The sequence below is a fragment of the Camellia sinensis genome, chromosome 11, assembly GCF_055761805.1.
Source record: "Camellia sinensis isolate YWXY chromosome 11, ASM5576180v1, whole genome shotgun sequence".
Taxonomy (NCBI): Eukaryota; Viridiplantae; Streptophyta; class Magnoliopsida; order Ericales; family Theaceae; genus Camellia; species Camellia sinensis.
The window spans coordinates 140,626,993-140,639,069 of NC_138971.1; the positions used below are offsets into that span (position 1 = coordinate 140,626,993).

Here is a 12,077-nt window from a genome sequence, read left to right on the forward strand (position 1 = left end):
AATTGTTGGGAATTCGCAATCTCATGCTCATTTTTGGGAAAGAATTTTTAAAAATTATTACTCGTTGCAAAATGATCACTCAAGAACACAAGTGTCTATCTCATTTCAACAGGGTGTAATCAAAAAATGTAGCAACAAATTTCATGGGTGTTTGGCGCAAGTCGAAAATCTACACCCAAGTGGGATGTCTCAAGTTGATATAGTAAAATTTCATCTTCATTTATTATGCTAATTTTTTAATTTATTTTTGTCTCATATAAAAATTAACTAATTAATTAATTTAATATTTTATTGATACAGATGCTTCAAAACCATCAAGATGAAAATAAAAATTTTGCTTTTGAACAATGTTGGCCAATCTTGCAAAACAATATCAAGTGACAAAATGTAACTCCTATTAACATAGTAAAGTCAAGGATACATACATTGTTTTCCCCTAATTTAGTCCCCGAATCTCCTATGAATAACTACGTTTCTCTTGAAGACGACAATAGTCTAAGTGTTGGTAACAATCCAACTATTGGTAATAATCCAATCGGTGAGGGTAGTGTCTCTGCAAGGGGTAAAAAGCCTATGGATAGGAAATCTACAAAAGAATTGTTTTAGAAAACTGAAACTGTTCAAGCTGAAGTGCACAAATATAACAATTTGCTGGAAACATTTAACCAACACATTGCTAAGAAGGAAATGAAAAAAGCTAAAAGAGAAGAAAAAAAGGATTCAAGCATTGCAGGAGATGAAAGAATTGGAGAACAAAAAGGAAGAACATTTGCAGGTGATGAGAGAACTTGAGATCAAAAAGGAAGAACGCTTGATAACGGCTATGGACATTTCTCATTTGGACTCTCAGACGAAAGCGTATTACATAATACGCAAAAATGAGATTTTCGTCAAGTGGTCGGCACATGTCAGCAACCCAAATTACTATTTTCCCTTGTCTCCTGATTAATAATTACGGGAGAATGTATTTTTTAATGTAGTTAATAATTTTTTTTTTCTAGTGGTATGTTCTTTGGTGAGGTGACTTATATTTGTTTTTTTTTTTTTTCAATTTTTCACAAAAAAAATTTTCGTTTTTTATGTTTGTCTAAATATAATTTTTTTTTACAAACAGTTGAAAAAAGTCACAAAAGATTAAAAAAAATAAACCAAAAAAAAAAAAATCACTAAGAAATTATATCCAAACAACACCTATAAATTTAAAGGGAAAGTTAATTGATATTTGCCAAAATAGCATGTGACCATTGAAATATCATTGCTATAATTTGGAAATTTACTACTATTCATTTCCTATCTCAATTTAACAAAATTGAAGGAAAAAATTAATATTTTAGTCATTAAACTTTTCGTTAAATTTAATGAATTTTTTTGTGAATTGTACTTCTAATAAAAATAGATAAATAATATTGGAGTATCATTGCTATAATTTGGCAATGAATATGGCAATTTACTACTATTTATTGTTAAATTATAGCAATGACAGTGCTATTTACACCATTGGAGATGCTCTAACAATGGTGTTACAATATGCCATTTTGGAACAATGTCAACAAACTTTTCTTTTCTTCTCTTTTCTTTTTTTTTTAGGTGGTGTTTGGGTTTTAGTTTTTTGAGTGATTTTTTTTGTTGATTTTCTTTTCTTTTTTTTTTGTAATCTTCTTTTTTAAAAAAATGATATATTTACATTCGACTTGACTAGACAAATAAACAAAATAGAAAACAATTAGTGACTTTTCATTGATTTTTCTCGTCTTTTTCACTTGACTAAACAAACCAAAAAAGTAAAAATATAAATAATTTTAAAAAAATAATAATAATAAAGACGAAAAAAAAAAGAAATTACATTTTTTTTGGCTTTATTAATTTTTTTTTCTATGTTTATGATAATTTTGCTAGAAAGTATTGAAATGAGATGGAAAAAGAGATTGCATTTGAGTTGATACTGCGGAAGATTTGGTAATGCTAAAACTTGTGTGAAATTTAGCAACAATTTTGGCATTGTTATAATTTAAAACAGGTTATAGTAGACCACTGGAGAATATAAAATTACAACTCATGTCAAATTTTGAGTATAGCAGCTCCAATTACTAGCCACTAGAATTGCTATTAGGTGTATATGAATGATAAGTATAATACAGTGTGGGATAATAAATAAATAAATAAAACAAAAAAAAAGGGGACAAAGTGGGACGGTGAAAGTAGAGAGATGGTGAATGTTGAGGCAGAGGGGAGGTTGATGAAGCAATGAAAGTTTGGAGTTAATTTGAAGAGGATAAATAAAATTTTGATTTTAAGATTTTAGGATTTGATTTTTGGGTTTTGAGAGCAAATTGAGAAAAATTAAAAATATTAAGTGTTAAAGTGAGAAAATGAAATTTAAGGATTAAAGTGAAAATTTGTGAAACTTAAGAGGGTATAAAATTTTAAAAATTATGAAATTTAAGACGGCAAAGTGTATTTTATCTATTTTGCTATATAGTGCCACATTACATTTTTTTATAAAAACATTTGGACGAAAGTTAGTTTTACAAATAAAAAAGAAAAAAGCTATAAGCGTTAGGGATTAAAGTGAAAAAAAAAATTAAAAGCCAAAATAAAAAACAAAAACAAAAACAAAAGCAAAAATTACAAACAAAAATCTCAAAGTTTCTTCTAATAAAATAAAATATGAATTTTTAATTTTTTCAATTTACTGAATGTCTCACATGGGTATAGACCCACATACAGTGGCGGAGGGACTTGGGGACCGGGGGGTCACGTGCCCCCCCTGGATTTTGGGAAATTTTTTTTTTACAAATATAAAGAAACTATTTTAAATAAAAAAATTATAAAAATATTATTAGAGTGAAATATCAATGACATTTTAAAAATTATGAGAATAATAATGGTTGTTTTGATTGAAAATGAAGAGACTATTATAAACCATATTATCTATAAAAATTTTATGAAAAATTTTGAATGTAATAGTGATGTCATTATTATTGACATGCAAGTATAACTAATCTCACTATAAAAATATGAAATTTATTAGATTGTTAGTTACATTTGACATGTGAAATTCACTCTCTATGTGTTTACTTACTATTAGTTGGTAATATCACATACTAATGATGACGTGGTATTACCATTATATTAAATTTTTAATCAAATTTTGTATAAAAAAATAATTTATCATTATATAATTTAGGGTAAATTACAAATACACCTCATGAGATTTGCTTAAATTATAAATTGTCCCGTGTGGTTTGAAAAATTACAAATACCTCTTTGTTAGTATTTTTTTATTTAACAGAATTAACTAAAAAAAATAAATTCATAATTACTCTTCTATACAATAATAAAATTACATAAATTATTAATTGAAACATATTTATAATATCATTAAAAACTGTTAATTAACTTGATGATTTGTTAATAAAAGGAGCAATTTATTATGGAATTAGAAACCTCTGAGGGTGGAATGTAATTTCCAAAATCATAAGGGACGATTCGTATTGGAATCAAACCTCAGGGGGTGTATTTATAATTTACCCTATAATTTATTTTAAGACTTATATCCATATTTTTTTTATATTGTTCATTATACACTAGTAATAAATAACATTATTTTTTTGATATTTCTCGAAATCAATCGTAAAAACTTACATGAAATATTTTTATAAAATTTTTCATTATTATAATTAATAAGTGCCCCTTCTAATTTTAATTTTTTGACTCTGCCACTACCCACATACCAAGTAAGATACTTGGAAAAATATTTTGTAAAAATTACTCTAAAACTTAAGTAATTAATGATTCACTACCAAATAAATTTGGTGAATCTAATGTTCCTGAAGAGCTACTACCATTTAAATTAAGCAACATAATGTAATTTGTCACCGATACGAATTTATAAAAATATAATCCATAATCTTCTGTTTAAAGACTGTCACTTATCAAAATCATCCTTTTAGGTGTTGTTTGGGAAGGCAAGTTGGGGCTAATTTAGCCGCTAACGGACAAAAAAAGCTAATTTAGCCAAATGGAGACAAAACCGACTGCACGTGCTTGGCAATAACCCTTATTGGGGTAAATTTACCAAACTACCCCCACTCGCCCCTCTGATTCTGAGGCCCATCGCCTCACCACACACACAACATTTCTAGGGCACACAATATTCGTGAAGCGAATGAGGCGATTAATGTATACCAGCGGCGACGACATTTGAGGAAGTTTCCCAGAGCCAATCGGCACCGGAGTACGCATCTGCGGCATCGAAGAAGACTCGCGAACAGGACGGTAAATCGAACGATTGGGGAGTACGTTGGTGGCGTCGAACAAGAAGTCACCGTCTCAAACACCACCGATCTTTAGGTAATGCTTCATGGCCGTTCTGATTTAATTTCCCTTTTCGCGTAAATCCGTCCCCTGCTTCCAATCTGCTTGGGTTCGTGTATGAAATCCCTTTCTCTGTTAAATACATTTTTTTTTTAAAAAAAGGAAGTGCGGACTCTGTTTTTTGAATATCCATAGTTGTTAAATCCACTGCCGAATGCGAAGTGGATTCTTATGTTTGAGTTCCCAAATCATACATGAATATTTCCATTTTCGGATGGTTACTCTTTAATTTTTCGGTTTTGTACACTACTCTGCAAAATGGGCCAATAACACCGACCTGGCTTGAGAATAGGGTTTCGAAGAGTGCTCTGTCAAATGTATTGGTCTGTTATGTTACAGTGCTCTATTTGCTACAACATAGAATTATAGTGCTCTGCTCAAATTTGTCATCCATTTTCCTTCATTTATTTCCTTTGGTAAGGACGATAATTCAATGCAGATCATGACATTTCCATATCCATGGTCATTACAGTTAAATTAAGTTCAGACATTTTGCTTTATCCAACTTAAGTTGATTTGGATCTGTTGTTATGTAAATGTACTTGTCGTAAATTGAGCAGATATAGATAAATTTGTTCTTATATATGTATATATGATCAACCCATGGTAAAAATTGAGAAACAGATACATATGAAGAACCTTAAAAACCTGTTCTTATACATCTATTGTTCATTTGTCTGTTATACATCTGTTGAGATTTTTAAACAATCTGTTCTTGATTTGAGAAACAGATACATGTACATCTGTGCTTAATAAAGTAATCTGTTCTTCAGTTGTTGTTATACAAATATAAGGGAAATCTGTTTGGGGGATAAATGTATGATCAATCTATGATACAAACTGACAAATCGGACATAGAGATGAAGTAGTTTATTCTTTTTGAAACTTCTTGTATGGGAATTTAAACGTATCCAACAGTTTATGCAAATGTTAATCCATTTCGAAGCCTTTGCACTTACTCGACGCAAATTGATAGGAAACACACGGTGTTCATGGCTTTTTACTATTATTATTATTATTATTATTGGTAGGCTGCTTTTCTTTAACATTAAATGAATAAAATAATGAGTTTGTATACCCATCATATGAAATTAGTGCATTAGCGTGTTCAGTTCATGTTTAACCTGAAATATGGATATCATAAACTAATTATTGCTATGATTCATTGTTACTTTCGAATGTTTGTCGTTCATAGCATGGCTTCGTTTACCTCTAGAGCAACTTCCAGTACATGGCCACGTCGAATATGTGCCTGTGGACATGGCCCTTGTATTGTTAAGATTTCAAGGTCCACCAAAAATCCAGGGTGTCCCTACTTTGCATGTCCCCGCCCTGTGGTGAGTGCCTAATTCATTACCAGTCATAACTGCATGAACATTAAGAACCCATTGACTAATAGTTTCATCATTTGCACTCATCAACCATGTGTTAGTTGGATTGGTTGGTGTGAAGAACCAAGGCGAGAGAGCATGGACTATGCGTCACCCAGAGACGAAATTGTCATGCAATTACGGGATGATGTCATACACATTCAACAATCCTTGCGCGTCCTTAAGACCATTGTGTATGTCCTATGCATTGTCGTTGTCATTTTGTTGTTACGTATGTAAGCAATGTTAGGATGTTGTTAGTATGTACAAACACGTTACGAGGTTGTTAGTATGTTGGTAGTGTGTTTTAGTATGACTATAATCTTGCTTTGCATGCCTCCACTACGAAAGGGTAGACGTATTAATGACTATCATAACTATATACACGCCTCAGTTCCATGTTTGTTTATGTATGTTACTAATGTGCAATGGTTGTATGATGTGTAATTTAGCATCCTATTTCTCTATTTATTGTTCATGGGCATAGATTGTGCATCGTGCAACCAATTTAAATTATTCTGCTATGGGCTTATACGTTTGTATGTAACAACCAAATATGTGATGGTAATCTTTTGTAACCGTACATTAGTAATGGCTTCCATATGTACTTCGCCGCGTACCCAATCCAAAAGCAAAGGCATTGTCACAGATAAGCCAAGCAGCCTTGAAGAGACACAGAATCAGTTCAGCCACAAGGCCTTCTGGGACAGTGACTCAATCCGAGTTTTCCTGCAGTTGATTACAAATGAGATTACAAAAGGAAATCGGCCATTCCTAGTCCTCAGCCAAGCAGGGTACAAGTTGTTGGCCAGGAAATTTGAGAAAAAAAAAGGAAGAAAACATGGCCTGAAACAGTTGAAGAATAAATACATGAGTTTGAAAAAAGAGTGGCAAGCGTGGACAAAGTTGATGGATTCAAGCAAAGGAGTGTCAGGGATAGGGTTTGACTGTGACACCGGTATGTTTCAGGCACTTGAGGAGTGGTGGGACAAGATGGAATCGGTAAGTACATGTTTCTTGCGTTTCATATTTGTCTATTACCAGTACATTTAACCTTTTTAGTTAACTTTTAATTAATTATATGAAATGTAGCGTCTTTCTCTTTCATATATCTCCCTTTGTGCAGATAAACCAGGTGTGTGCCAAGTTCAGGAAAAAAACTTTGGAACATCGTGACTTGATGGAAACGGTCTTCATCGAGGCATCAGCTACTGGTATGCACCATTGGACCCCGAGAGAGAAACTTCTTGAAGATGCTGATAACTCAGCTGATTTTGTGCACAGTTTGGGAGCCCAGCCATTTTCTGATCCGATACCCGCAGGAGTACAGAACGTGGATTCAGATTCTTCACTGGAACTTGTTCCGATTGAAAAAGGAAAAAAAAAAAAAGACGCCATCAACAAATGTTTCAAAGTCGAAGAAGGCAACAAGTAGAGCATCAGTTATTACGGAAAGCATGAACAATCTAACAAATGTGGTGCGTACGAAGAATCAGCGGGTTACGGTGAGACAAGCAACGAATCGCTGTACACTATTTCGGAGTGCGTGCATGCATCGCCTGACGACTATTTCATCCCTGATTGGTATGCCGCTATTTCATTTCGCCTCGACACTTATGGATAACGCAGATTACCGGGAGGTGATGATGTGCTAGCCTGATGACGACCACATCATAGGGTGGCTTACACAAAAACAGCTCCAGTGTACTGCGTCGGCGTTGTTTGCGGACCTGTTTAGGGCTCGCCGGATGTGATAGAGTGGTGTTAAGATTGTTGAAGATGCCTGCCTTTCTCTTGCTTTGAAAAACTTTTAGTTATGTTTGCATGTACTAAAACATGATGGTTGTGTTTGCATGTTTTAAACTGTTCCTTGTTGTTTTTTTTTTCTTGCTAGCTATGGTGAACAAAAGTTTTGCATGTTTGTCGTAGACGGAATGGAAGCATGGTTGTGCATTTTTTTGGAAAGGAATATGATGCTTATGTTTGAATTAAATGTATGGCAATGAAATGCGCAACGCCAGCTTGCGTGTGCTGCTTTTGTATTTGTTTATTTTGTTTGGGAAACTGTTATGTTAGTTTGACGTCATTTTTTGTGGTTGTGTTAGTAATGGTCCCCCTGTAAACAATAACGACCAGGTTCACTATTTGTTTAATTCATATCATTATGCATTAGTAATGGCATTAGTGACGACATTACTTACATTAAAAACGATGTCGGTATTCTATAATTGCAAACTGTTATTACATTTGAGTCAATGAATCACGTGCAAACTGATTGAAGCAGTCCCACTCTTGTAGGTTTCGCATCAACGAAGACGTGATGAATCCCTAAAATGGAAGCAACAATGACGATTTAAGGGAAATGCTTAATCAAATGGCCATACAGCTACAACAAGAAAACAACTGGACATTTCTACAAGCATGCCAGTATGCGACAGAGTGGTACGAAAAACACATGGCTAAAACGCCATGTTGCACTTCTATATTGACCGGGCATGCATGGATATCCGAACTATATGCGGGCCATATGGGTCGATTTGAGGAAAATGTTTGCATACTGAAGGAAGTTTTTGCCGCTTTGTGTGAGACATTAGTAAATGATTTTGGGTTACAAGTACCGCAACGTCCACATGGCTTAGCTGTTGAAGAAAACGTTGCAATGTTTATCCACGTGTTGAAAGGAAAACAAAATCGGAAAATCCAAGAACGGTTCCAACATTCGGGGGAGACTGTGTCTCAGCACATGCATAACGTATTAACTTCCATGAAAGAGTTCACTTTTGTTCATTGCCGGCCCACATACGTATAGTCAGCAGCGTATACATCCATGCGTGCGGTCTAAACGGAAATACCTACCATTCAAGGTACTATTGACTAAACCTTCAACAGTTATTTGTGCCTAGTCCAATTATGTTGTTTTTAATTTTAAGTGGACGTGACGTATGAAAACAACCATTACATGTACCCGTAGGAGTAACAATACAATTGGGTTGTTGGCAGGACTGTATTGGAGCCATAGACGGAACACCTGTAAGTGCATGGGTTACGGGGCCAGACGCGGCAACATATTTCGGTAGGAAATACTGTCACATGCAAAATATCATGGCCGTGTGCGATTTTGATATGTGTTTCATCTTCATTTTGTGCGGATGGGAAGGAAGTATGCACAATAGTTGCATCTTCAACGAGATACTAACAAATGACAATGTCCCATTTCCATATCCTGAAGAAGGTAACACATTGCATTGAAAATTCGACCACTGTTATAATTTTTCGGCAAACATCGCTACTTGAAAATGAAGCACAATGTCGATTTTAGTGTCAAACATAAATTCTTGTTGCGTATGCAGGCAAATATTATCTTGTCGATTCTGGCTATCCAAACCGGGTAAGTTACCTAGCACCTTTCAGAGGTAGCCGTTACCACCAATAACAATTTCAAAGTAGTCAACAGAACAGGACGGCAAATACCCCAAGGGAATTATTTAACAAAGTGCACTCGTCGTTACGCAGTGTAGTGGAACGCACTTTCGGTGCCTGAAAAAATCGATGGGGGTTTATTAGAGACATGCCTCAGTATGACTTTGCAAATGTGCAAGTTCAGTTAGTAGGTGCATCAATGGCATTACATAATTATATACGGCGAAATACAGGTAATCCAACAACTGTTCACCCAATATGCGATGAGGAAGAGGCTATGACATTAGTAAATGCCATACCAGAAGTTGAACATGACGAGGATGGTTTAATGGTTGGGGATGAGGACCCGCATATGGCATTGGTGCGACTCTGCATACACGACAAGTTAGTGTACTTGCGTAATAACGGAACGTTAGGAAATATATAATAGTCCACCTAATATTCGTAGGGTTCTAACATTGGTAACACATGTGGACCCTTCTGTATTCAACTATATTATCATGTAAAAAATGTATGTATTTACACGGGAATATAATCCCTTTTAGTTTGTGACGTGCCTAACTTTGAAAAACCAAAAACCATAGAAAAAAGCCTTTTCGAAAAAAAAACACAAGGTCAAACAAATAAGAAACTTAAAAAAAACACAAATTCAAAAATTATCATGTGCGACGTCAATTAAAAACATAAAAAAGACCTGTTTAAAACAACAAAAAGCCAAGGCTTCCATCATTTTTTATCATGAGCCACGGCAATATATGATTTTTCACATTATTTTAAATAAAGGATCTGAAAAAACGTTTTTCCAAAAAAACACAAACAACGTAAAAAATTAAAAATTAAAAACTAAAAACATAAATTAGCAGTTGCCACATAATTTCAAAATAATGAAAACACATGAAAAACCATTTTCGAAGACTAAAAACAAATTAATGTATACAAATAAAATAAAATAAAAAAATTTGACAAATGCGTAAATGAAAAAAAAAAAGGACCACAAAAATAAGTCTCATAAAAAAAAAAAAAAAACAAAATTCCAAACAGAAATTAGCATTTGCCACGTAATTTGGAATTGTTATAAAACACATGAAAACCCATTTTTCAAAAACAAAAACAAATTAATGTATAGAAATAATAAAAAATGACAATTTTGTAAATTTAAAAAAAAGAACCACAAAAATACGGCTCATCCAAAAAAATAAAAAATAAAAACATAAAAATAGAAATTAGCATTTGCCATGTAATTTACAAATAAATAAAACACATGAAAACCCATTTTTGAAAAATAAAAACAAATTAATGTATAGAAATGAAAAAAAAATGATAAAAACGTAAATTTAAAAAACATAACCACAAAAATACGCCTCATCGAAAAAAATAAAAAATAAAAACATAAAACTAGAAATTAGCATTTGCCACGTAATTTACAAATAAATAAAAACATGAAAACCCATTTTTCAAAAACAAAAACAAATTAATGTATAGAAATAATAAAAAATGACAATTTTGTAAATTTAAAAAAAAAAAGAACCACAAAAATACGACTCATCCAAAAAAATAAAAAATAAAAACATAAAAACAGAAATTAGCATTTGCCACGTAATTTACAAATAAATAAAACACATGAAAACCCATTTCTGAAAAATAAAAACAAATTAATGTATAGAAATGAAAAAAAAAATGATAAAAACGTAAATTTAAAAAACAGAACCACAAAAATACGCCTTATCGAAAAAAATAAAAAATAAAAACATAAAACCATAAATTAGCATTTGCCACGTAATTTACAAATAAATAAAACACATAAAAACCCATTTTTGAAAAATAAAAACAAATTAATGTATAGAAAAATAAAAATGACAAAAACATAAATTTAAAAAAAAATAACCATAAAAATCCACCTAATCCCAAAAAAAAAAAAAATTCCGTTCAAATGACGTTGACGTGGAGGATGTAAGGCAAGGTGTTGACATGAAAAAATCACTTGAAGGGTCATTTGCCATGAAGACACCTCACCAAAAGTAAAAAAGTCAAAAAATCCTTCCCAAATCAGGCTTTTTAACCCCAGGCAAAAATAGTCAAAAAAACCAAAAAATCAAAAAACCAACTCACTTCCCAAACGGAGGCTAATAATTTTTACCTGTCACAAAACCCACTTCACAAAACCATTCCATTTCAGTATGCACTTCTAAACAACAAACACTGCATAACATAAAGTAAAATGCAGTGTTTATTAGTATGCATTTTTCATTAGTATGCAAAACCAATTAGTATGCATTTTAATTAATGTGCCATTAAGCATACTGGATGCTTTCATGTTTTTCCATTTTAATATGCATTCTAATATTAAAACTACATTCATTTGAATTCTAAGTTCATGTTTTCATTAAGTATATTAAAATGCAGTGTTTATTAAAACGCAGCATGACACCACAAACACTGCATATTAAAATTCAGCATAACACCAGAACAACAAGAAGCCTACTCTAATTCAGCTTTCATATGTAATACATTTTCATTAAAATTCAACAGGTATTGACATCATGCCTAGAACTAAAAGAACGAGACCACAAGTTGGTGAAAGTTCCAACCCTCCACGTCGCCAACAACAGCAGCTTCAAAATCAGTCATATCCTACTGATGATTTTCTCAGTGAAAGTCATGAACAAGCCTTTCCAAACTTCTCCAGCTGACCTATTGTAACAGAGAGGAAGGTAAATCTACCACCTCAATATGATGCACTATTAGTTAGTAAACTTGAAGCAATGGGATGGCTAAATTTAATTAATTTATCCCAAAAGGTATATCTACGGCTGGTGTCTCTATTTTATGTTCACCTAAGAGGTACATAGGAAGAAGATGGAAATTTTACTCTTTTGTCATATGTGAAAGGAAAGGATATACAGTTTGATA

The 12,077-nt window shown here is 32.7% G+C and overlaps 2 protein-coding genes across 2 annotated transcripts; both read left to right on the top strand.

Moving 5' to 3' along the window:
* Positions 1-6,617: 6,617 nt before the first annotated feature.
* LOC145802672 (uncharacterized) lies at positions 6,618-7,182 on the top strand. The gene is made up of 2 exons (XM_082895437.1): positions 6,618-6,749; positions 6,874-7,182. The coding sequence occupies exons 1-2, from the start codon at positions 6,618-6,620 to the stop codon at positions 7,180-7,182; spliced, it is 441 nt and encodes a 146-aa protein (XP_082751563.1).
* Positions 7,183-8,274: 1,092 nt separating this feature from the next.
* LOC145802673 (uncharacterized) lies at positions 8,275-9,180 on the top strand. The gene is made up of 3 exons (XM_082895438.1): positions 8,275-8,499; positions 8,748-8,979; positions 9,098-9,180. The coding sequence occupies exons 1-3, from the start codon at positions 8,275-8,277 to the stop codon at positions 9,178-9,180; spliced, it is 540 nt and encodes a 179-aa protein (XP_082751564.1).
* Positions 9,181-12,077: the final 2,897 nt, after the last annotated feature.